Source organism: Bufo bufo, chromosome 10 (genome assembly GCF_905171765.1).
Source record: "Bufo bufo chromosome 10, aBufBuf1.1, whole genome shotgun sequence".
Taxonomy (NCBI): Eukaryota; Metazoa; Chordata; class Amphibia; order Anura; family Bufonidae; genus Bufo; species Bufo bufo.
This window is the reverse complement of record NC_053398.1, coordinates 59,352,368-59,380,229: the sequence shown is the minus strand read 5'-3', so window position 1 is coordinate 59,380,229 and position 27,862 is coordinate 59,352,368. Positions and strand designations below refer to the sequence as shown.

Here is a 27,862-nt window from a genome sequence, read left to right as displayed (position 1 = left end):
GAGTCAATTCTTGTGACTCTACAGGGAGTGCAGAATTATTAGGCAAGTTGTATTTTTGAGGATTAATTTTATTATTGAACAACAACCATGTTCTCAATGAACCCAAAAAACTCATTAATATCAAAGCTGAATATTTTTGGAAGTAGTTTTTAGTTTGTTTTTAGTTTTAGCTATTTTAGGGGGATATCTGTGTGTGCAGGTGACTATTACTGTGCATAATTATTAGGCAACTTAACAAAAAACAAATATATACCCATTTCAATTATTTATTTTTACCAGTGAAACCAATATAACATCTCAACATTCACAAATATACATTTCTGACATTCAAAAACAAAACAAAAACAAATCAGTGACCAATATAGCCACCTTTCTTTGCAAGGACACTCAAAAGCCTGCCATCCATGGATTCTGTCAGTGTTTTGATCTGTTCACCATCAACATTGCGTGCAGCAGCAACCACAGCCTCCCAGACACTGTTCAGAGAGGTGTACTGTTTTCCCTCCTTGTAAATCTCACATTTGATGATGGACCACAGGTTCTCAATGGGGTTCAGATCAGGTGAACAAGGAGGCCATGTCATTAGATTTTCTTCTTTTATACCCTTTCTTGCCAGCCACGCTGTGGAGTACTTGGACGCGTGTGATGGAGCATTGTCCTGCATGAAAATCATGTTTTTCTTGAAGGATGCAGACTTCTTCCTGTACCACTGCTTGAAGAAGGTGTCTTCCAGAAACTGGCAGTAGGACTGGGAGTTGAGCTTGACTCCATCCTCAACCCGAAAAGGCCCCACAAGCTCATCTTTGATGATACCAGCCCAAACCAGTACTCCACCTCCACCTTGCTGGCGTCTGAGTCAGACTGGAGCTCTCTGCCCTTTACCAATCCAGCCACGGGCCCATCCATCTGGCCCATCAAGACTCACTCTCATTTCATCAGTCCATAAAACCTTAGAAAAATCAGTCTTGAGATATTTCTTGGCCCAGTCTTGACGTTTCAGCTTGTGTGTCTTGTTCAGTGGTGGTCGTCTTTCAGCCTTTCTTACCTTGGCCATGTCTCTGAGTATTGCACACCTTGCGCTTTTGGGCACTCCAGTTATGTTGCAGCTCTGAAATATGGCCAAACTGGTGGCAAGTGGCATTTGGCAGCTGCACGCTTGACTTTTCTCAGTTCATGGGCAGTTATTTTGCGCCTTGGTTTTTCCACACGCTTCTTGCGACCCTGTTGACTATTTTAAATGAAACGCTTGATTGTTCGATGATCACGCTTCAGAAGCTTTGCAATTTTAAGAGTGCTGCATCCCTCTGCAAGATATCTCACTATTTTTGACTTTTCTGAGCCTGTCAAGTCCTTCTTTTGACCCATTTTGCCAAAGGAAAGGAAGTTGCCTAATAATTATGCACACCTAATATAGGGTGTTGATGTCATTAGACCACACCCCTTCTCATTACAGAGATGCACATCACCTAATATGCTTAATTGGTAGTAGGCTTTCGAGCCTATACAGCTTGGAGTAAGACAACATGCATAAAGAGGATGATGTGGTCAAAATACTCATTTGCCTAATAATTCTGCACGCAGTGTATATTGTACCATTCCTCTATTATTCCTACTAGAACTTATGAACAAATTGTTAGTAGTCTGCAATAAAGCTCCAGCTGGATGTTACCAGTTGACAGCACTGATTGAATAATATCAGGCTGTGCAGTGACACCCCCATCTGGACCTTCACTGCAAACTGCTAGCAAGTCAGTCATAACTAATAGCAGAAATAAGAGGATTGGTGCAACATAAGGTTATAAGAATAGATGCTCCAGGATTGTTATTATATGGGGGGGGGGGGGGGTGCAAGTAGTTTCCAAAACAGACAAATCAGGAGAGGTGAGGGGTCCTCTTTAACGACAGGTGATAAATATCGATCTTAGGGCAAAACCCTTTAAACCTCATAAAATCACTGCAACAGTAACCTCAGCGGTGCCGACCCCCCTCAGCGCAAGTGACCTCAGCTAAATTTTAAATTGTCTAAATTTGCCATTTATGCATGGAAGACAGTTCTAGATACTAGTAATGGTTTCCCTGCATAAATAGCAACCCCTTAATGTTATGTAGGCCTTCGTATTAACTATTTAAATTACTGTAACTTTCGTACTCATCGGCTAAAAATACTCCTCAAAAATGGTAAGGAGTATTTTTACTCTTCCAGAAAAAATGTAGCGCGACCTCTGGCTCTGCCAATCCCTTCACTGGCTCCCCGGTGCCCAGCGAATTCACTTCACAATACTAACAAATACATACAGGGCCGTCCACAACCTGTCTCCTCCCTACATCTCTAAGCTACTTTCCCGATACATCACCACACACACTCTACGATCCTCACAAGACCTCCTTCTCTCCTCACCTCTTCCCACAATCACCTCCAAGATTTCTCCCATGCACCCCCCACACACTGGAACTCGCTACCCCAACATATCAGACTCTTACCTACAGTGGAATCTTTCAAAAGAAACCTGAAAACCCACCTCTTCAGACTAGGGGTGGGCGATATGGCCTAAAATCTATATTGCGATATAATTTTAAGCATATGCGGTATATAGTTTTCTATATATTTTTTTTTTGGGGGGGGGGGGGGGTTTAAACTTTTTATTTAATAACTATTAGCCTCCTTAAGGGCTAGAACCCTTGTCATATTCACCCTATTAGGGTGAATAGGACTTTACACTCTCCCTGCTGCCTTGTGCACACAACAGCAGGGAGCTGACCATGGCAGCCAGCCTCTGATTCGCCCCCCAGCATCTCCTTATCAGCCCCCTCTGGTAACTCAAACCCACGGAGTCCCAGCAGTGTAATGCTGGGGCTCCGATCGGTTACCATGGCAGCCAGGACGCTACTGAAGTCCTGGCTGCCATGGTATGTTAGTGAGCAGCAATATACTCACGTGTGCGCCGTGGCCGCCCCTTCTTCTCATAGGTCTGTGCGGCGCATTGCTAATGCTATAAACATTAGCAATGCGCCGCACAGACAGAAGAACGAGCGCCCGGCGGCCACGGCGCACGCGAGTATAATGCTGCTCACTAACATACCATGGCAGCCAGGAATTCAGTAGCGCGACTCCTGGCTGCCATGGTAACCGATCGGAGCCACGATCGGAACTGCCGACTGCCACCAATGCAGAGACTGAAGAACATTCCCGGCACCCGACCTCTGACAGGACGCTGTGATCCGCGCGATTAACCCCTCAACTGAGGGGTTAATTGCGGCGGATCGCAGCGTGCAGTCAGAGGGGCCGGGATATGGCTAGCACATGAACGCTACGTTGGTATTCAGGCATTCATTGGTGGCGCAGTGGCCACAGTCACTCCCCTCCTCCTCCTACTCTGTTCTTATTAGTGGCCAGCGGCAGCCGCGCACAGTGGGGAGGGACTCCCTCCTTCTCCACTGTGCCGGCTCAGGAGAACATGGTGCGTGCAGAGAGCGCGATCATTCACTACCGCTCTTGGGTCATATCGCGGTCCGGCGATATGCACAAAATCCATATCGTGGCACAAATTTATATCGCCTATATCGCCCACCCCTACAACCAGTGACCCTGCTGGCCCTATACCGCCATGACCAGCTTCACCCACACCTACTGTGTCCTTCTCCCATACCATGTAGATTGTAAGCCCTCACGGGCAGGGCCCTCTCTCCTTCTGTATCTGTACCAGTCTGTAACTAGTCTTGTTCATGCTTAGTGCAATTGTCTGTATTATGTATGTGCGCCCCTTATCATATGTACAGCGCTATGGAATGAATGGCGCTTTAATAATAATAATAATAATATTATTATACATCTTCTAGCAATCATCAGGGAAAAAACACATTGGCGGATATTTATCAATAATGGCGTAATTTGCGCCAAAAAATAACATTACAAATCAAAAGTGGTAATTTCACCTCATGTACCAAAAGGCGAAAACCGGCGGAAAATGCAAATGTGATCGCACACTACATCCAGCACTCTGCCCTCCATGCTGGATGAGACATTGGTTTATATTTTGGCCAAAGCATAGTAAGCCACTCACCGCGTCAAGGTCGTCTCATGAGTGGTCCCTAACTCTTGTTCCTACCTGTTCATGGGCCATGACAGCCACATAAAACCACTTTTAACCTGTTCCGGACACAGGGCGGGCGGTGATCGGAACCCGGTGCCTGCTCAAATCATTGAGCAGGCACCTGGGAACAATGCGCCGGGGGGGGGTCCTGCGACAGCCCCCTCCCCCCCCCATGTAGGCGATCGCAGCAATCCGCAGGTCAATTCAGACCTGCGGTTTGCTGCGTTTCCGGGTTATTCGGGTCTCTGAGGAGCCGATAACCCGGAACAGGATGGTGATCGGTGGTCGGCTGCAGGGGCGGGCAGTTCAAATTACTGCAGAGCTCCTCTCTTCCTCCTTTTTAGTCCGGGAGCCGAGGAGCGCTGCGTGTCGGATCTCAGAGCCAGCACCCCCATCTGTTCAGAGATCATCATCCAGCACCCCCATCTGTGCACCCAGGTATTTAGGGAAAGGTTAGGCAGGGATATTCAGGGAAAGTTAGAATTTTTATTTATTTTTTTAAACTTTTTTTATTGCATCACCCTAAATCGGGTGTCTGGGGTCCACAGCACAGCTGTGTGACCCTAGACCCCCCAGGGGTGCTGCAGCTTGCCCCCCCCCCCCCCCCCCGCCCACAACTTTTTTGGGGGCGCAAGCGGTTTTTTTTTTTTTTGTGTGCGTACGCTGATTGTGGCCAGCACTCTTAGTGCATCACACACCCCACCGCTGATCAACTTCGGATGGTTGATCAGAGAGTTTGAATTTTTTATTTAAATTTATTTCTTTTTTCCTTTTTTTTTTTGTTACTTTTTTTTCTTTTGTCTGTTAGGTTTAGGGTAAGTTCGCGAACACCTGTGCCCCACACACACCAAATAAAGTTTATCATGCACGCACACACACTCCCATATGGCCCGCCGGATGTTCTCGGCCGAGGAGGCATACGCCCAGCTTGCCTCCGAGTCACAGAGCCCCAGTATAGACGAGGATGACCCCACTTTCCTTTTGTCATCCACGTCCTCCATCATCTAGCGATGATGATGAGCCCCCAAGGCTGCGGAGACACTGCCAGGCGGAGCAAGGGGACCGCCATGCTAGGGACCCTGTGGCCCACACTAGTACGAGCAGCTCTGGGGCTCGTACTAGTTTTCCGGCCCACCAGTTAAGTCCACCTGAGCCCCCTGCCGGTGAGCTTGCATGGTATACCTAAGAGCGTTTTAAGCCCGTGATTCCCGATTTTGGAGGCTAACCAGTAATCCAGATTTCCACAGTGGGCTTCACTGAATACGACTACTTTAGTCTTTTTTTCAGTGACCACTTTGTAAATCTAATGGTGGAGCAAACAAACCTGTACGCCCAACAGTTTGTTGCTCAAAACCCGGGCTCCTTTTTGGCTAGGCCCGGTGGCTGGACCCCGGTCAGTGCAGCCGAGATGAGGACGTTTTGGGGCCTCGTGCTGCACATGGGCCTAGTCAAGAAACCTAGTGTCAGGCATTACTGGAGTGGGGACGTCCTCTACCAGACCCCACTTTACAGTACGGCAATGACACCCTCCCGGTTTGAGGCCATCCGGAAATGCCTGCATTATTCAGATAATGCAGCATGTCCCCCCCATAGGTGATCCTGCCTATGACTGCCTGTACAGAATCAGGCCGGTCATCGATCACTTTGGGGCCAAATTTGTACAGGCCTATGTACCTGGAAGGGAGGTTGCGGTTGATGAGTCTCTCATTGCTTTCAAGGGGAGACTCCTTTTCAGCCCGTATGTTCCTTCTAATCGAGGTATGGCGTGAAGCTGTACAAACTTTGTGAGAGTACCTCAGGGGACACTTACAAGTTTAGTGTGTACGAGGGGGGAGATTCCCGTATTCAACCCCCAGAATGTCCCCCCACTATGGGTGTTAGCGGGAAACTCGTGTGGGACCTTATGCACCCACTGCTAGATGAGGGTTACCACCTGTACGTGGATAACATTTATACTAGTATCCCCTTGTTCCAGGCCCTCGCCGCCAGATACATGTCCGCTTGTGGGACCGTGCGGAAAAATCTACGCGGCCTCCCTACCCATCCCCTCCAGGTACCTATCCCCAGGGGTGAGACCCGTGCCCTTACCAGTGGAAACCTGTTGCTGGTCAGATATAAGGACAAGAGGGATGTCCTTGTACTGTCCACAATACATGGTAACAGCATCACCCCTGTCCCTGTGCGAGGTACCGCGGCAACGGACCTCAAGCCCGATTGCATCATTGACTACAATCGGTATATGGGAGGAGTTGATCTCTCTGATCAAGTCCTCAAGCCATATGATGCCATTCGCAAAACCCCGGCATGGTACAAAAAAGTTGCGGTCTACTTGGTACAGGTTGCCTTGTACTACTCTTTTGCGCTGGCAACACAGGGAAATTCCTTCAGTTCTATTAGGCAGTCCTCAAGGCCCTGATCTTTTCTGACCGGGAAAGAGCAGGCCGGAGTACCTCGGGAACTGGAGGCGCCCGGATCGTCCCTGGCCAACACTTTCCAGGTGTGGTCCCCCGTACCGAAAGAAAGGACGGACCCCAAAAAAAGTGCAGAGTGTGTCACAGGAGGGGGATACGGAAGGACACCACTACTCAGTGTGACACGTGCCCCGATCATACGGGCCTCTGCATTGACGGTTGCTTCAGGGAGTACCACACTTCCATGGAGTACTAAATTTATATCCCAATTTAGCCACTGACAATCGGAAAAAAACTATAGTTCTCAGACTTGAGATACTAAAACGAAAAAAAAAAAAATTTCTAAAATATTTAGTAAAACTAAAATAAAGAAATAAAAAAAGTAGACATATTAGGTATCGCCGCGTCCGTAGGAATCTGCTCTATAAGGGTCCATTCACGCGCCCGTGTGTGTTTTGCGGATCCACAAAACACAGACAGACATCGGCGATGTGCGTTCCGGAATTGCAGATAAGAATAGGCATTTTCTATTAAGTGCCGGCGATGTGCGGAAATGAATGGGTCAGCAATTCCGTTCCGCAAAATGCGGAACGAAATTGCGGACGTGTGAATGAACCCTAAAAATACCCTATGACCTAACCCCTCAGATGAACACGGTCAAAAAAAAATTAAATTTTGATGGCATTTTTTTGGCACCATATCCCATTTGAAGCCCCCCTAGAGTAGAAACTCCATAAAAGCGACCCCATCTAAGAAACTACACCCCTCAAGGTATTCAAAACTGATTTTAAAAACTTTATTAACCCTTTAGGTGTTCCTCAACAGTTTATGGCAAATTGAGATGAAATTTCAGAATTTCTATTTTTGGTAACCTTGCCTCACAAAAATGTAAAATAGATAAACCAAAAATCATATGTACCCTAAAAATAGTCCCAACAAAACTGCCACCTTATCCCGTAGTTTCCAAAATGTGGTCAGTTTTATGGAGTTTCTACTCTAAGGGTGCATCAGGGGGGCTTCAAAATGGGACATGGTGTAAATAAACCAGTCCAGCAAAATCTGCCTTCCAAAAACCACACGCCGCTCCTTTCCCTCTACGCCCTATCGTGTGCCCGTACAGTAGTTTACGGCCACATATGGGGTGTTTCTGCAAACTACAGAATTGGGGCAATAAATACAGCATTTTGTTTGGCTGTTAACCCTTGCTTTGTTACTGGGAAAAATTGATTTAAAGGGAATCTGTCACCTGCTTTAACCATTTTTAAGCTGGCACCATCGCTATGTGGACTAAAGTACCTTTTTTCCAGCAGTCTTCTTTTTACTTGATTTCGTTTTGTAGTTTTGATATAAAAGCGCTTTTTCTGTTATGCTAATTAGGGTCCAAGGAGCCCAAAGGGGCGTTTTTTTCCCTCTCCGGAGCCCAGTGACGCCTCCTGATCATCAAAACACCTCCCACAGCCCGGCAAATGGTTCCGCCCCCTCCCCACGTCATAGTCTACCTTATAGAAATGCCTCGTCCTTCTTCCTGTCTGCGGCCAGAAAACTCGCGCGGGCGCAGTACCGCCTGCGGCCTGTGCGATCATCAACCTCCTGAGGGCAACAGCCTCAAAATTCTCACTGGGCATGCCCCCGAGCCCAGTGATGTGACCTGAGCGCTGTTGCCCTCAGGACGTTGATGATCGCGCAGGCCGCAGGCGGTACTGCGCCTGCGCGAGTTTTCGGGCCGCAGACAGGAAGAAGGACGGGGCATTTCTATTAGGTAGACTATGACGTGGGGAGGGGGCGGAACCATTTGCCGGGCTGTGGGAGGTGTTTTGATGATCAGGAGGCTGTCTTGGAATTCAAATTAAGGCGGGCTGGGCACTGCAGGGGGGCGTCACTGGGCTCCGGAGAGGGAAAAAAACGCCCCTCTGGGCTCCTTGGACCCTAATTAGCATAACAGAAAAAGCGCTTTTATATCAAAACTACAAAACGAAATCAAGTAAAAAGAAGACTGCTGGAAATAAGGTACTTTAGTCCACATAGCGATGGTGCCAGCTTAAAAATGGTAAAAGCAGGTGACAGATTCCCTTTAAATGGAAAATTTGCCAAAAAATAAAATAAAAAAATATCGAAATTCTGACATTTTATCTCCATTTGCCATTAACGCTTGTGGAACACTTAAAGGGTTAACGACGTTTGTAAAATCTGTTTTGAATACCTTGAGGGGTGTAGTTTTTAGAATGGGGTCATGTTTGGGTGGTTTCTACTATGTTAGCCTCACAAAGTGACTTCAGATCTGAACTGGTCCATACAAATTGGGTTTTTGAAAATTTCTGAAAAATTTCAAGATTTGCTTCTAAACTTCTAAGCCTTGTAACGTCCCCAAAAACTAAAATGGCATTCCCAAAATTATCCAAACATGAAGTAGACATATGAAGAATGTAAAGTAATAACTATTTTTGGAGGTAATGTTATGTATTCTAGAAGTAGAGAAATTGAAACTTGGAAATTTTCAATTTTTTCCAAAATTTGGGTAAATTTGGTATTTTTTTTATAAATAAAAATGAATTTTTTTTTACTTCATTTAACCAGTGTCATGAAGTACAATATGTGACGAAAAAAAACATTCTCAGAATGGCCTGGAGAAGTCAAAGCGTTTTAAAGGGAGTCTTTCACCATAATTTGACAATATAAACTGCTTACATGGCGCTCTAGCACAACTCCACAAGATTCCAATGGTACCTTTGTTGTATTCTTCTGACTTTCACCGGCTGAAAAAACATAGTTTTATCTATATGCAAATGAGGGATCGCAAGTGCCCAGGGGCGGGGTTCTTGTTGTAGGTGCCCAGGCTGCTCTGCCTTCTTCTCATATTACCCCTCCCCAGCCTCTTGCTGGTCCCGCCCTATAATGCCGTTTTATCATCCCAAGTACCGGCCGAGATCCGGTGCGTGCGCAGTTCACCGCCGGCCCGGGCATGCGCACTGCAATGTGGATATACTTATCTTTCTCTTGCTCGGCTTGCCTCCAGTCTCCCTGCTTGCTTCTGGTCCGCCGGCGCATGCGCACATGAAGCGATGCCGCACCCCACAATGGGCATCGTAGTGCGCATGCCTGGGACGGCAGCGAACTGCACACGCGCCGGATCTCGGCCGGTACTTGGGATGATGAAACAGCCTTATAGGGCGGGACCAGCAAGAGGCTGGGGAGGGGTAATATGAGAAGAAGGCAGAGCAGCCTGGGCACCTACAACAAGAACCCCGCCCCTGGGCACTTGCGAGCCCTCATTTGCATATAGATAAAACTATGTTTTTTCAGCCGGTGAAAGTCAGAAGAATACAACAAAGGTACCATTGGAATCTAGTGTAGTTGTGCTAGAGCGCCATATAAGCAGTTTATATTGTCAAACCAGACTACAGATATTTGAAACCTATTTGTGACTTTTAAAGCATATTTGCAACGTTTACAGTGGTAAATTGTGACTTTTGTCTCAGACCGGGGACATTTTTATTGTTTTTGTTGGATGTCCCTGCTGTGTCGCTCATTTCTATTAGAAAAAAAGAAGCGCGCCCTGTTTTAATACTTAGGGTACTTTCAGACTTCCGCTTTCCATTTCCGCTATTGAGATCCGTTAAAGGATATGAATAGAGGGGGAAAACGCTTCTGTTTTGTCCTCATTCATTGTCAGGGGGAAAAAACTGAACTGAACAGAGTACACCAAAATGCGTTCGGTTGTGTCCCCATCGTGGACAGAATAATGCTGCAAGCAGCCTTTTTCTGTCCGCGATGTGGTGCAGAGCAAGATGGACACAATAGAAAACGGATCCGTCCCCCATTGACTTTCAATGGTGTTCATGACGGATCCGTCTTGGGTATGTTAAAGATAATACAACCGGATAAGTTCATAACGGATGCATGCGGTTGTATTATCAGTAACGGAAGCGTTTTTTGTTGATACATGACGGATCCAGCAAAAACGCTGGTGTGAATGTAGCCTTACCCATCACTTGGTTTTCGCTTCATAAATGTGACTTGTTACACAAAACATCACCACATAAGCTGCCTTAATTGTCCGCAACAATTAGAGCCATTTCTGCCGATAAGAGAATGATAAATGAGGCGTAATATGCGCCAATTTGATAGTCCCGCCCACTTTGACATCTAGAACTAATTTCTGGTGTAATACATTGTTTATGGTGAAAATTCTGGAGAAAACAGTTGATATATTTGGCACAAATCATAACACCATTTTAAGCCAAAATTCTGGTAAAACATGCTTAGTAGATGTCCCCCATTGCTTCGCCGTCTAGATGCCTTCTGTTTTTCACTTAAGCCCCTTCTATAGAGGCAGAGCCGGGGCGCACAATACAGAACGTGCTGCGATTTTCCCCGAGCGCAGAGATGGTGTATGTGTACAGACCCAGTGAAATGAATGGTCAGAATCCAGCCCGGATGCTATGCATTCACTACATGTATCCAGAAAGAAAACTCACCCTAAGGGCTCGTTCACACAAACGGATTTTGCGTTCCCTATATGGGCCATTTTTATGCGTTCCGCATACGGTACCATTCATTTCAATGGGTCCGCAAAAGATGCGGACAGCACTCTGTGTGCTGTCCGCATCCGTTGCTCCGTTCCGGGGCCCGCGCAAAACATTTGAGTCCTGTCCTATTCTTGTCCGTTTTGCAGTCAAGAATAGGCATTTCTATAATAGGCCTCCTGTTCCGTTCCGCAAATTGAGGAAGGCACATGGGCACCATCCGTGTTTTGCAGATCCACAATTTGGGGACCGCAAAAAACGGCACGGTCGTGTGAACGAGCCCTAAGACAATACATAAACCTAGAACACTGATCGGCCCAATGGGCCCCATCAGTGATGACACACACACATAGGCTGGTTTCAGGCGAGTGTCACGCTCCGGACTTGCAGCGCAGCTCCCGTACTGACCTCCCAGCACTGCCGGGGTCACATAGCATTATATCGATTTCTGATGCTATGTAACCCTTAGAGGTCTGGAATGTGTTGGATAACACTGGCATAATGCTGTCACTGTTATCCAGTACATTCCAGACCTTTAAGGGTTACATAGCATCATAAGTCATAATAATGCTATGTGACCCCAGCAGTGCTGGGAGGTCAGGCCGGGAGGTGCGCTGCGAGTCCGGAGCGTGACACTCGTCTGAAAGGGGCCACCATGTAGTTATTGCTGGAAGAGGACTTACTGCCCTTCCAATAAAACTAACACAAAGCTTCTCTATGAGGAATCACAAGGAAAACGTATCCGAGCCCTGGCTGCAGCAGACTTGTGCCACCAAAGTCACACATTTTTACCACTTTGTTTTGCACATATCTGTGACTTCTTGCCACATTTGTGGCCCAGTGTTTACCATGACGTATACCAGTTTTCTGGTTACACATGAGATCTCTGCCGGCTGCTAAAGAAGATTTCAGAACCTGATGCAGGAACCTGCCGGGATCCAGAAGAATTAGGCGTCCTACACATGACCGCATTTTTGGTCTGTGTCCGATCCACATTTGTTGTGGATCGTGCACAGACCCATTAATTTGTACGGGTCTACAAAAATACGGACAGCATTGGTACGTCTGTCTGGCAAATGATAGACCATGCCCTACTCTTGTCCGTTTTGTGAAGAATAGGCGTTTCTAGAAATGGGACTGATAGAAATGCGGACTGCACACGGCAGGTATCTATTTTGTGGATCCACAGAACATAAAACAGATACGGTCGCATGCAGGCCTTATTAAGAGGCATGCTACTTATAATAATCTTGTCGCATCTCATGCCATCGCCAAGTAGATCAAAACTAGCATTAGAGACCCCAGACTTGATAAATCCCCCCATGGACCCATTTCTAGAGTAGTTGTCCATCGATACAACACAGGCCTCCTGATTAGTGATGAGACAGATGTCCGGCGTACAAGGTTCGGGTTATCTAAGAGGTCCGTTATGGATGCCACCAACCAGAACTTATGCTCCGTGGTAGTGGTATCCATGACGGAATTCTTGGATAACCCGAACCCTGTCCGCCGGACTCGAAAACAGAGGTTCGCTCATCCCATTTCCTGATTAGGAGAGGGGCATTTCCATAAGGTGATGGCAGATCACTAGGGAATGAATGGTGGCGGCACTGGTCTACACCGGGGGCACTGGGCAGGTAATAACTGCAATGGACCTCAGCACTGGAGCCCCAGGGAAACAGTGGGGGTCCCACCAGTCATACAGGGAGGTATACCCTAGTGACATTATATGCCATCACTTCACAGGTCAGGACTTCCCTGCAGCCACTGCCTATCCCCGGCCTCTCCCCTGATTACTGCATGCCCCTGTCATGCCCTTCACCCGCACAACAGACCGGCAGCCATAGAATGCGCTCGTCACCCTCTCTGTGACCCCAGGGCAAATGAGGGCAAGGAAACTGGCGGTAAAGTTAATTCCCCTTCCTGAAGTGGCAGGCCGGTCATGACTGACGGAAGCCGGCAGGGGCCACCCCGGGGACAGGGCGTCCCTCCGTCCGCACCACTAACTTCTACCCGGCGCCCTCTTACCGTCTCCATAGCTGCACTGTATTCCTGCCTCTCCACGCGTCTTCTCGAACCTACTAGAAGATGACAGTTCAAAGCCCGCCCAGTAAGTGGCACACTATTCGTGGACGTCATTAAAGGAACGCTGTTGATTGGGCAACGCCGACGTCAATCAACAAGCCCCTCCCCTCCCTGGCTTTTGCAGGGCACTATTAAGACCCTCCCCTCGGAATGGCTGCCATCTATTGGTCGAGACGGTTACCGTGAACTGGGTGGAATTGGCTGGCGGATTCTGGAAGCTTCTACTGTGGGGATTGGCTGACGTCACGGGCTCTCCGTGTAATTGGCCTGTGTTCAGGCCTGTCTTAAAACCCCGCCCCTACAATCTTCATTGAGAAAACGTGACGTCACGAGGATGCTGCAGTTACCGGTCACACGGACTTTGTGTTGAATATGGATAGGCCATCTGACCATGGGAAAAGGGTCATGTGATCTGTGGGTATGCTGGAAAATCACTAAGAAATCCAGTTTTGGTGCAGGTTTTTTTTCACATTATTATTTCAGCTTCCCATTCATTTTGATTGGACAATCAGCTCCGATTGCACTCCAAGGGCGGCATCAAAAATTGTACATATCTCTGCTAGTGTATACTTCCACTATACATTATATATCTGCTAGTGTATACTTCCACTATATATTATATATCTGCTAGTGTATACTTCCACTATATATCTCTGCTAGTGTATACTTCCACTATACATTATATATCTGCTAGTGTATACTTCCACTATATATCTCTGCTAGTGTATACTTCCAGTATACAGTATATCTCTGCTAGTGTATACTTCCAGTACATATCTCTGCTAGTGTATACTTCCACTATATATCTCTGCTAGTGTATACTTCCACTATATATCTCTGCTAGTGTATACTTCCACTATATATCTCTGCTAGTGTATACTTCCACTATATATCTCTGCTAGTGTATACTTCCAGTACATATCTCTGCTAGTACCGCCACTATATATCTGTAGCAGTGTATACTGCCACTATATATCTCTGCTAGTGTATACTTCCACTATACAGTATATCTCTGCTAGTGTATACTTCCAGTATAATCACCGCCACTATATATCTGTAGCAGTATAGCGTTATACAGCGTCGGGGGATGTGCGCTTCCACTGGCGCTGCATTTGCTGCGATATCGCTTCTTGCTATCAATTATGTTTCCCTTGTATATTCAGGATTTCTGTGCCCCTATAACAGCAGTGCCATCTTAAGAGCATTATAGGCCCCCGGGCAATACAGTGCACTGGGGCCCTGTCTACACAATCACGCACTAGAATAAAAATGCAAATTATCAATAAGGCGATATTTATTGGTACTTTCAACAAAATCAGTGTTTAATATAGGAATAATATATAGGGGGGGCACAAAGATACCACAGTCAAAAATGGGGGGGCAAAAACAAAATAAGTATATATAAATAAGATTACAAAATATGAGAGAATTGCGGTATGCAGGGATACATTTATAATAAAACTATTTACTTACAAAAGAAGCTGTTCAATCGTCTGCTGTGCCGTCCTCTGCTTGCTTCCGCGGATTCTTTCCCCTTCTTTCTGTCTCTCGTCAGTGCGCAGGCGCACTGTTATGGTGGATCTGTGGAAGACACACTGTTATGGGGGCATCTGTGGATGACAGTGTTATTATGCCTCTCATTAGCCCCCATATGCTGCCTCTCATCATTAGCCCCCATATGCTGCCTCTCATCATTAGCCCCCATATGCTGCCTCTCATCATTAGCCCCCATATGCCTCTCATCATTAGCCCCCATATGCCTCTCATCATTAGCCCCCATATGCTGCCTCTCATCATTAGCCCCCATATGCCTCTCATCATTAGCCCCCATATGCCTCTCATCATTAGCCCCCATATGCCCCTCATCATTAGCCCCCATATGCCTCTCCATTAGCCCCCATATGCCTCTCCATTAGCCCCCATATGCCTCTCCATTAGCCCCCATATGCCTCATTAGCCCCCATATGCCTCATTAGCCCCCATATGCCTCTCCATTAGCCCCCATATGCCTCTCCATTAGCCCCCATATGCCTCATTAGCCCCCATATGCCTCATTAGCCCCCATATGCCTCTCCATTAGCCCCCATATGCCTCTCCATTAGCCCCCATATGCCTCTCCATTAGCCCCCCATATGCCTCTCTCCATTAGCCCCCCATATGCCTCTCTCCATTAGCCCCCCATTATATGCCTCTCCATTAGCCCCCATATGCCTCTCCATTAGCCCCCATATGCCTCTCCATTAGCCCCCATATGCCTCTCCATTAGCCCCCATATGTCTCATTAGCCCCCATATGCCTCTCCATTAGCCCCCATATGCCTCATTAGCCCCCATATGCCTCATTAGCCCCCATATGCCTCTCCATTAGCCCCCATATGCCTCTCCATTAGCCCCCATATGCCTCATTAGCCCCCATATGCCTCATTAGCCCCCATATGCCTCTCCATTAGCCCCCATATGCCTCTCCATTAGCCCCCATATGCCTCTCCATTAGCCCCCCATATGCCTCTCTCCATTAGCCCCCCATATGCCTCTCTCCATTAGCCCCCCATTATATGCCTCTCCATTAGCCCCCATATGCCTCTCCATTAGCCCCCATATGCCTCTCCATTAGCCCCCATATGCCTCTCCATTAGCCCCCATATGCCTCTCCATTAGCCCCCATATGCCTCTCCATTAGCCCCCATATGCCTCTCCATTAGCCCCCATATGCCTCATTAGCCCCCATATGCCTCTCCATTAGCCCCCATATGCCTCTCCATTAGCCCCCATATGCCTCATTAGCCCCCATATGCCTCTCCATTAGCCCCCATATGCCTCTCCATTAGCCCCCATATGCCTCTCCATTAGCCCCCATATGCCTCATTAGCCCCCATATGCCTCTCCATTAGCCCCCATATGCCTCATTAGCCCCCATATGCCTCTCCATTAGCCCCCATATGCCTCTCCATTAGCCCCCATATGCCTCATTAGCCCCCATATGCCTCTCCATTAGCCCCCATATGCCTCTCCATTAGCCCCCATATGCCTCATTAGCCCCCATATGCCTCTCCATTAGCCCCCATATGCCTCTCCATTAGCCCCCATATGCCTCTCCATTAGCCCCCATATGCCTCATTAGCCCCCATATGCCTCTCCATTAGCCCCCATATGCCTCTCCATTAGCCCCCCATATGCCTCTCTCCATTAGCCCCCCATATGCCTCTCTCCATTAGCCCCCCATTATATGCCTCTCCATTAGCCCCCCATATGCCTCTCCATTAGCCCCCATATGCCTCTCCATTAGCCCCCTTATGCCCCCAGCAGCCACATTTTCTTATAAAATAAAAAATCACTTACCTTTCCTGCTCCTGGACGCCGCCTGCCTCTCCTCAGTCGACTCTGTGCTCTGAACTGGCGCGCACAGCGTGAGGTCACAGAGCGCCCTCACGCTGTGCGCAGCCCTGCACAGCCGACAGCCGAGGACCAGGAAGTGGTGAGTACAGAGCGTTCACCACTTCCTGGTCTCTCGGTTCTAATGAGCGCTTCCATAATGGAAGCGCTCATTAGTATTCAACTGGTGGGTTCACTGGGCAGGCGGGCCCCCAGGCAAGTGGGGCCCCCGGGCAACTGCCCAGCGTGCCCATTCGGAAAGACGGCCCTGTATAACAGTGGTGGCGAACCTGTGGCACGGGTGCCAGAGGCGGCACTCAGAGCCCTCTCAGTAGGCACCCACGCCCTGGTAAAGTCTATGGTGTACCAATATACCTTAGAATTGTCCTGCCATTCATCAGCGCAGGGCGCACTATGAACAGCACAGGCAGCGCACTGAATGTAGGCAGGCCATTATAGCTAAATGATAAAGTACATGGAAGATATACTATATTGGTATTCAGGTTGGGACTTTGATATAAATAAGTGGGTTTTGGGTTGTAGTTTGGGCACTCGGTCTCCAAAGGTTCACCATCACTGGTCTATACTGTTCTAAAAACACATTCAAACGCTGCCTCCCGACATGTGTCTTCAGGGGATCGGGCAGGATGTGTTTGAAGGGGTGGGACAACCCTTTCCATAACTAACCCCAGTGATGTCACACAGTATAGTGTCCAATAATGCAATCTTATACTTGCCACGGCCAAGTCTAGAGTAAGTAAGCCAGTCTTAATTGGATCGAGTCTCTCTGATTCTCCCCCCCCCCCCCACTGTAATGACGGACGCGCGCCTCCCACGCTCCTCTGCGCCAGTTCTGAGGTTCCCAGCGGACTTAATAGTAGGCAGCATTTATAATTTCCTTCTGCTCATGTCCTAGCCTATCTTTCCCCTTGTTATGCAGGCCACTACTATTTTGTATCTACAGTTGCAAGAAAAAGTATGTGAACCCTTTGGAATGATATGGATTTATGCACAAATTGGTCATAAAATGTGATCTGATCTTCATCTAAGTCACAACAATAGACAATCACAGTCTGCTTAAACTAATAACACACAAAGAATTAAATGTTACCATGTTTTTATTGAGCACACCATGTAAAAATTCACAGTGCAGGTGGAAAAAGTATGTGAACCCCTAGACTAATGACATCTCCAAGAGCTAATTGGAGTGAGGGGTCAGCCAACTGGAGTCCAATCAATGAGATGAGATTGGAGGTGTTGGTTACAGCTGCCCTGCCCTATAAAAAACACACACCAGTTTTGGGTTTGCTTTTCACAAGAAGCATTGCCTGATGTGAATGATGCCTCGCAAAAAAGAGCTCCCAGAAGACCTACGATTAAGAATTGTTGACTTGCATAAAGCTGGAAAGGGTTATAAAAGTATCTCCAAAAGCCTTGCTGTTCATCAGTCCACGGTAAGACAAATTGTCTATTAATGGAGAAAGTTCAGCACTGCTGCTACTCTCCCTAGGAGTGGCCGTCCTGTAAAGATGACTGCAAGAGCACAGAGCAGACTGCTCAATGAGGTGAAGAAGAATCCTAGAGTGTCAGCTAAAGACTTACAAAAGTCTCTGGCATATGCTAACATCCCTGTTAGCGAATCTACGATACGTAAAACGCTAAACAAGAATGGATTTTATGGGAGGATACCACAGAGGAAGCCACTGCTGTCCAAAAAACACATTGCTGCACGTTTACAGTTTGCACAAGAGCACCTGGATGTTCCACAGCAGTACTGGCAAAATATTCTGTGGACAGATGAAACCAAAGTTGAGTTGTTTGGAAGAAACACACACTATGTGTGGAGAAAAAGAGGCACAGCACACCGACATCAAAACCTCATCCCAACTGTGAAGTATGGTGGTGGGGGCATCATGGTTTGGGGCTGCTTTGCTGCATCAGGGCCTGGACGGATTGCTATCATCGAAGGAAAAATGAATTCTCAAGTTTATCAAGACATTTTGCAGGAGAACTTAAGGCCATCTGTCCACCAGCTGAAGCTCAACAGAAGATTGGTGTTGCAACAGGACAACGACCCAAAGCATAGAAGTAAATCAACAACAGAATGGCTTAAAAAGAAGAAAATACGCCTTCTGGAGTGGCCCAGTCAGAGTCCTGACCTGAACCCGATTGAGATGCTGTGGCATGACCTCAAGAAAGCGATTCACACCAGACATCCCAGGAATATTGCTGAACTGAAACAGTTCTGTAAAGAGGAATGGTCAAGAATTACTCCTGACCGTTGTGCACGTCTGATCTGCAACTACAGGAAACGTTTGGTTGAAGTTATTGCTGCCAAAGGAGGTTCAACCAGTTATTAAATCCAAGGGTTCACATACTTCTTCCACCTGCACTGTGAATGTTTACATGGTGTGTTCAACAAAAACATGGTAACATTTAATTCTTTGTGTGTTATTAGTTTAAGCAGACTGTGATTGTCTATTGTTGTGACTCAGATGAAGATCAGATCACATTTTATGACCAATTTGTGCAGAAATCCATATCATTCCAAAGGGTTCACATACTTTTTCTTGCAACTGTATATCTATCAGTTTATACCAGTAAGGGCTCATGCACAGGAAAGTTATTTTTTTTCCGTTTCCATTCCAATTTTTTACAGGTCCGTATGTGGAACCATTCACTTCAATGTGTCTGCAAAAAAAAACTGAAATAACTCAGTGTGCATTCCGTTTCCGTTCTGTAAAAAAATAGAACATGTCCTATTCTTGTCCGTTTTGGGACAAGGACAGGCATTGTTACACTGGATCTGCAAAAAAAGGATGCAATACGGATGTCATCATTTTTTTTTGCGGATCTGTGTTTTGCGGACCACAAAATACATACAATCGTGTGGATGAGCCCTAAAGCGGCAGCAAAGTATTCTTTAGAGGGAAAAAGGTGTTCAGGGGCTGATGGGGTTATCATTATGTCCCCAGTTATAATGTTATAACACAGATCCGTATGCGATGTTCACTCACCTCTGTATTTCCTGTAGGCACAATTAAGACACTCACATTCCTAATAACTAGGAGTAATATTATCCTTATCAATCATACCTTTTTTTATTTCTTTTCTTTTTTAACTACTATCCCTACATTTTCCCCACATCAACTAGATCACCACCCCAGACCCCCATCAATGGTAAGTATATATTTTAGTTTGTGTTATTTTTTTATTTATTTTTGTTTTTCTACAGAGATATATTGTATACTGTACATTGTTGCAGTACATTGATCTCTCTCTTAGTGCTCCTTTCTACTGGACAAGACCCTGTGAGACGAGGACAACCATAAGAAGATTATGATAATTTTATTTCCTATACCCTTTATTTTTATTTTTATTGTATTCTTCTTCTCATATCTATCGATAGTGGACGGATACAGTTCAGTGCATGGTCTTGTCCAGTAGAAAGGAGCACTAAGGGAGAGATTAATTGGTCTATGTAATAAAGACGCTGCAACAATGTATTCAATATATCTCTGTAAAAAAAACTAAAATAAATAAAAAAATAACACAAACTAAAATATATACTTACCATTGATGGCGGTCTGGCGTAGTGATCTGTTGATGTGGGGAAATGTAGGGATAGTAGTTAAAAAATAAATGAAATAAAAAGAGGTATGATTGATAAGGGTAATATTACTCATAGTTATTAAGAATGTGAGTGTCTTAATTGTGCCTACATTTCCCAATTTGCAGGTTCTATTTGAAAGACAAGTGATGCAAGATAAGGAAATACAGAGGTGAGTGAACATCGCATACGGATCTGTGTCCTCTCTCCTTTTTATAAGGCCTCTTTCACACATGACCATATTGCGGCCCCCATATGGCGGGTCCGTAATACATGGGGCACCGGCCGTGTGCATTCCGCATCACGGATGCGGACCCATTCACTTGAATGGGTCTGCAAATCCGGAGATGAGGTGCGGAACGGAACCACGGAATGGAACGGAAGCACTACGGAGTGCTTCTGTGGGGTTCCGTTCTGCAAAAAGATAGAACTTGTTCTATCTTTTTGCGGAACGGACAGATCGCGGAACCCATTCAAGTGAATGGGTCTGCGATCCGCATGCAGCTGCCCCACGGTCGGTGCCCGCAGCACGGCCACGGGGGACACACGTTCATGTGAAAGAGGCCTAACATTATAACTGGGGACATAATGATAACCCCATCAGCCCCCTGAACACCTTTTTCCCTCTAAAAGAATACTTTGCTGCCGCTTTAGGGCTCACCCACACGATTGTATGTATTTTGTGGTCCGCAAAACACGGATTCGCAAAAAAAACTGATGACATCCACGTGACATCCGTATTGCATCCTTTTTTTGCAGATCCAGTGTAACAATGCCTGTCCTTGTCCCAAAACGGACAAGAATAGGACATGTTCTATTTTTTTACAGAACGGAAACGGAATGCACACTGAGTCATTTCCGTTTTTTTTGCAGACACATTGAAGTGAATGGTTCCACATACGGACCTGTAAAAAATTGGAATGGAAACGAAAAAAAAATACTTTCCTGTGCATGAGTCCTTACTGGTATAAACTGATAGATAGTACTGTACCCCTCCATCCACCGCCTTCTCCAACCACTGAGCACCCTTACTCACATAAAACAAGTAATATATATAATATAGCTTACAGTAAATTACTGTAAACACTTAGTTCTGAAGTTGGGCTCAGGGCTGGAAGTGTTTACAGTAATTCACTGTAAGCTATATTATATATATTACTTGTTTTATGTGAGTTAGGCCTCTTTCACACGGGCGTTGCGGGAAAATGTGCGGGTGCGTTACGGGAACACCCGCGATTTTTCAGCGCGAGTGCAAAACATTGTAATGCGTTTTGCACTCGCGTGAGAAAAATTGCGCATGTTTGGTACCCAAACCCGAACTTCTTCACAGAAGTTCGGGCTTGGGATCGGTGTTCTGTAGATTTTATTATTTTCCCTTATAACATGGTTATAAGGGAAAATAATAGCATTCTGAATACAGAATGCATAGTAAAACAGCGCTGGAGGGGTTAAAAAAAAAATAAAAAAAATTTAACTCACCTTAGTCCACTTGATCGCGTAGCCCGGCATCTCCTTCTGTCTCCTTTGCTGAACAGGACCTGTGGTGACGTCACTCCGGTCATCACATGATCCATCACCATGGTAAAAGATCATGTGATGGATCATGTGATGACCGGAGTGACGTCACCACAGGTCCTGTTCAGCAAAGGAGACAGAAGGAGATGCCGGGCTACGCGATCAAGTGGACTAAGGTGAGTTAAATTATTATATATATATTTTTTAACCCCTCCAGCGCTGTTTTACTATGCATTCTGTATTCAGAATGATATTATTTTCCCTTATAACCATGTTATAAGGGAAAATAATAATGATCGGGTCTCCATCCCGATCGTCTCCTAGCAACCGTGCGTGAAAATCGTACCGCATCCGCACTTGCTTGCGGATGCTTGCGATTTTCACGCAACCCCATTCACTTCTATGGAGCCTGCGTTGCGTGAAAAATGCAGAATATAGAGCATGCTGCGATTTTCACGCAACGCACAAGTGATGCGTGAAAATCACCGCTCATGTGCACAGCCCCATAGAAATGAATGGGTCGGTATTCAGTGCGGGTGCAATGCGTTCAACTCACGCATCGCATCCGCGCGGAATACTCGCTCGTGTGAAAGGGGCCTAAGGGTGCTCACAGTTCAGGAAGGAGCCCTATAAGACGCACCTAGGTTTTAGAGGGGGACAATAAGAAAAATAATATTTTTCATTACACCTCAGGTCAGACCCCCAATGTTACTCAGACCTCAGCTGACAGACCCAATCAGACCCCTAATGTTAATTAGACCCTAATAAGACCTCAAATCAGACCCCAGCTCAGACCCCAATGTAAATGACCCCCAATCAGACCTCACATGAGAGCCCCATGCCTTTCATTACCGCCATATCAGCCCCCATGCCTCTCATTAGCCCCCATAATCAGCCATCATGCCTCTCAGGCCCTCCATTATGCCTCTCGGGCCACCCATTATGCCTCTCGGGCCACCCATTATGCCTCTCAGGCCACCCATTATGCCTCTCAGGCCCCCCATTATGCCTCTCAGGCCCCCCATTATGCCTCAACCCCCATTATGACTCTCAGCCCCCGTTATGCCTCTCAGCACCCATTATGCGCCTCTCAGCACCCATTATGCCTCTCAGGCACCCCATTATGCCTCAGCCCCCAGCAAAAATAAATAAAACACTTACCTCTCCTGCTCCTGAACTCCGCTGCTCCTCACCAACACCGCAATCTTCTTCCTCCTGCTGTCACAGAGCGACTCACGCTGTGCGCAGCCTTGCACAGCCGACAGCCGAGGACCAGGAAGCAGTGAGTACCGATCCTTCACCGCTTCCCGGTCCTCCGGTACTAATCATCGCTTCCAAAAGTGCATAGTGACGGATAGGATCGGGACACACACGGAGCCGGCGGAGTGGAGGTAGTGGCCAGCAGGGCCTGACGGGGCCCACTAGTGGCCGCGGGCCCTCGGTCCATGCCTGAGTGCCTGAATGGTCAGTCCGGCCCTGGACACTATACTGTGTGACATCACTAGTGTTAGTTATGTAACGGATTGTCCCACCCCTTTAAACACATCCTGCCCGATCCCCTGAAGATGCTGGTGTTCCGGCAAAGCATGTCGGGAGGCAGCGTTTGAGTGTGCTTTTAGAGCAGTATAGGAGCACAGAAACCCTGAATATACAAGGGAAAGATAATTGAGAGCAGATAGCGATATCACAGCAAAAGCAACGCTGGTGGAAGCGTACATCCCCCGGTGCTGTATATCGCTATTCGCTACACTGCTACTATACACCGCTACAGATATATAGTGGCGGTGATTATACTGGAAGTATACATTAGCAGGACTGTGCCATCCATCATAGTTTTATGACTAAATGTAAATATACAAATGGGCAGGGTGCACCAACTTGATAAATCTCCCACATGGTTTATTAATGTCTGCCTATTTCCCTTTGTTCCTTTTGTATCCCTCTACTGGTATCCATATGGTACCGTTCAGGTTTTCCATGTGCTTGACATATCTTTTCCTAGCCTGTCAGTGTATTTAAACACGTTAACATGATTTTATATTATGCTGTGACTAAGGGTACTTTCACACTAGTGTTTTTCTTTTCCGGTATTGAGTTCCGTCCTAGGGGCTCAATACCGGAAAAAAACTGATCAGTTTTATCCTAATGCGTTCTGAATGGAGAACAATCCGTTCAGGATGCATCAGGATGTCTTCAGTTCAGTCACTCTTACGGTATTTGGTCGGAGAAAATACCGCAGCATGCTGCGGTATTTTCTCCGTCCAAAATTCCGGAACACTTGCCGGAATGCCGGATCAGGCATTATTTTCCATTGAAATGCATTAATGCCGGATACGGCACCAAGTTTTCCGGCAAAACTGATCCGGTTTTCTGGTCTGCGCATGCACAGACCTTTAAAAATGCAAAAAAACAAATACCGGATCCGTTTTTACGGATGACGTCTACAAATGCTATCTGTTTGCACACAGATTTCCGGATCTGGCAGTCAGTTCCAGCGATGGAACTGCCTGTCGGATCTTCACAACGCAAGTGTGAAAGTACCCTAAGAGATTTTGACACTCGAAAAGTTTAAGCAAAGATGATTTTAACCTCTTACGTATGTCCTAAATTTGACAGAGTTTTTATTGAGTGCTAAACACTATTGTTTGGATGCCTTTTTCTAGGAGTCAGCCCTGTATTCGTGCACCGAGCCTTATTTGCACTGGATTAAGGTGGGCTGATCAAATATTACTATATTTTAGGAGGATCTATGTCTCTCCTCCTCTCCCTGCAACCTGTCAGCACTTCCCCCATTTCCCCCTTCTCTTCCAACCTCTGTTTCAACCCAGAATATCTGCTGTATAGCACTAGGTATATGAGTCCCAAATATAAGTCTTAGAAATCGGGCCAGGTTATGAGATCTGCAGGTATAGTTAATACCTCTAGGCACTATACAGCCCGAAATATAGCCATTAATAGCAAGAAGGTATCTCATACCTCCATGGTTACTGAAAATCTCCATCACTTTTATGTGCCCCAAAATATTAAATATCGGCACCCGCTGGGCTGCTGGCCAGGTGGAAACTTTACACAATCTCTCAAAACAGTGAACCTACAGTGCTCCCATAACAGATCAGTTCCACAGGACCACATAGCAGTGCCCTACTACAGAAATAGCCAGAGTACCCCATAACAACACGCCCTTGCAGAGCCAGACTACCAGCATAAAGTGCCCCCTTACAGAGATAGTTCTCATTACAGTGCCAATTACAGATACAACCACATAATACAATCACCTTTATTGTGCTCTCATTGTTATCTTTCAGCAGGTACTCATAAGGGAAAGGGGAATGTATTCTTCTATGCCAACTGCTTAAAGTTAATTTCCGTAGTTCTGACATTTACAAATAAAACGTAAATAAATAAATACAAATTAAAAAAAAACATACTAACTGCAATACAAAATATATTTTTGAAGGTAGACAGGTAGGGAAGACGTGATGACGTAGGCGTTCTGCGTCGAGTCCTCCTCCCCTCCTCCTACCTCACCATGCTGTACGCGGTATAAGCTAAGTTCTGGATGTGCTTTGGGCAGCCAACTGATGGATACCAGCCGGGGGGCTGCAATGTAACAACGGGTCCCTCATCGGTGCTTCAGTGCCTCGTGGCTTGATGGCGTGCCCGGTTCCTTTGGGCTTCTGCTAGCCTCTCCATCCCTGCTCCCGGTGGATCTTCAGGTGCTCTAGCCTCTTGTCCTTCTCTCCTTATACGCATAATTTAATGATTTTCCTATTCCATGACGTAAAGTCATGATTTTATGAAGGACACGGAGGCGGGTATTGCTATCTCTCTCTTTACTGAAAATCATAGCAGCAAAGAAAAAAACATGGCAACAAGCCCATCCCCTTAGTCCCAGTGTATATATAGTGTCTTCCCACTGGGATCCTCCTCTTTCTTTGTGAATTGCCAGCATCCGAAACTGAATTTCCGTGGCGAAAACAAACCGGAACGACCGGAAAAACCTTCAACGGTAACTTCTCCTAACTGGAACGACAACAACGAGTACGAGGAAGAACGGACCTCGGCATCGGACAAAAATCGGAAGGCTTGACCTCTTCAACCTATGGAGAAATGTTGCATAAAAAGGTATTGAGAAATTCGACAAGGATCACCATAATGCATATAAATACCATCACTGCCCAAAAAATAAAACAGAAGACATATGTAACAGAGGCAATATACAGCGTATCAAACAAGGTCTACAGACAAAACAGAGAGGGCAGCGAGAGGGGTGGGGCAACACCCGCCTCCGTGTCCTTCATAAAATCATGACTTTACGTCATGGAATAGGAAAATCATGAAATTTTATATCAGGACACGGAGGCTCCTATTGCAAGTTTAAAGTTGAGCCACCACAGAGGAGAAAGCATGAGATGGTGGCCGAAAATAAAATTCCCGGAAAGTGGATACTCTAGACCAATCTGCCAACTTCATGACGTCCTCCAAACGAGCTCCGGAAACAGTCATGGAAGTGGCCGACGCGCTCCGAACTGAATGCGCGGTGAAAATAGAAGCATCAATCACCGCGAGGGACAAGATCCATTTAACCCACCGCGAGAGCGTAACGCTGGCCACAGGGGAAAAAGGCCTGCGGAATGAAATGAACAGATGAGGGGAATTCGAAGGACGCAAACTGATTGTGCGCGATTCGTATTCCTGCAGACAAGCCACTGGACACAACTGTGGTGAAGATGGGAAAAATGGATAAGATACCGAACGTATGTTGGTTTTTGTACATCGGAAGATGTTAAACGTAACTCCCTCCGGAGTAAACGAACGGGCGTCATGGTCTAAAGCCCGTACATCTGACACTCTTTTGCAAGAGATCAGGCATAATAAGGTGACCAGCTTCGCGGATAACTGTCGTAACGACAATTGCCCGTTAGATGGCCAATTAATGAAGAAGTTTAGGACAGTAGAAACGTCCCAAGTTGTTAAAAAATGAGGTCTCGGTGGACGGGAGAGTCGAGAGCCCCGGAGTAATCTACAGACCAGAGGGTGCTGTCCAGCTGGACACCCGTCAAACCCACCAGGCCTGGAAGAGATTGCAGACCTATAAAGGTTCATAGTGCGGTACGCTTTGCCGTCGTCGAACAAAGACGACAGGAAAGATAGTATTGCAGTTACAGGTGCTTCAACGGAATCCAAATTCCGAGTGAGGCACCAACGAGCCCAGGAATCCCAGGCTGCTCGATAGGCTTGTCTGGTCCCGGGGGCCCCTGCACTCTCCAGTAAGAATCTAGTCGTCTCCGAAACGCCAGAGACCTCCCAGGGACCCCCGACACCCTGCAGGCGAGGAGTTGTAAGACTCCTTCTAAAAGCAACGGGTGAAGCTGACCCGCTGACCCTCTGAGAAGGTAAGGACGAGCGGGTAGAAGGACCTCCAGAAGGGTAGGATCAGAACCAGTTTGGCAGATTGACGTCGAACCTGGAGAAGAACCCTCGGAATCAGTGCAAAGGGCGGGAACGCATACATGATGGACCCTGATCACTGTTGGAGGAAGGCGTCCACTGCTTCCGCCTCCGGGTCCGGTCGCTAGCTGAAAAATCTGGGTAGCTGTGCGTTCAACCGCAACGCGAAGAGGTCGATGGAGAAAGGGCCCCATCGAGATGAAACGGCAGAAAATATTGTGACATCTAATTTCCAATCGCTGGAGTTGGACATAAAACGCCAACAACAGTCTGCCCGAATATTGTGAAGGCCCGGAAGGTATTCCGCGACCACCATGATGTCCCTGGCCAAACAATGATCCCAGAAGTCTTTTGCTAGGTGTGTCAGTACGGAGGAACGCGTGCCTCCCATGCAATTGACGTATCGGACCGCCGACACATTGTCCATACGGAGTCTGATACAGGCCCTGACTGTGCCGTTGACGAAACTGCGTATAGCCAAGGCTCCCGCTAGAAGTTCCAAGGAATTGATGTGGAGACGAGATTCGTCCCGAGACCAAGGACCTCCGGTGGAGACGCCGTTGCAATGCGCTCCCCAACCGTGAAGACTAGCATCTGACTCAATAATGAGGTCTGGCTGGGGCCCGAAGTTAGCCCTGTTATTCCACACCGAGAGGTTGTGGATCCACCACCTCAGCTTGTGTTTGGTCTCCACGTCTAGGGCGAGGGTGTCGGCATAAGACACTCCCGCCCGTAGGTGCGCGATCTTGAGGTGTTGTAGCGCTCGGTAATGAAGAGGCGCCGGAAAAATCGCCTGAATGGACGA

General features: G+C 46.8%; 1 protein-coding gene across 1 annotated transcript in view; it reads right to left on the bottom strand.

The window, feature by feature from the left end:
- Positions 1 to 13,171, bottom strand: part of STIP1 (stress induced phosphoprotein 1) — a 63,140-nt gene extending 49,969 nt beyond the window's left edge. The window contains exon 1 of the mRNA XM_040409950.1: positions 13,054 to 13,171. Coding sequence (XP_040265884.1) covers positions 13,054 to 13,164 — 111 coding nt within the window. The 5' untranslated portion in view covers positions 13,165 to 13,171. The remainder of the gene's footprint in view (positions 1 to 13,053) is intronic.
- Between the last annotated feature and the right edge of the window lie 14,691 nt (positions 13,172 to 27,862).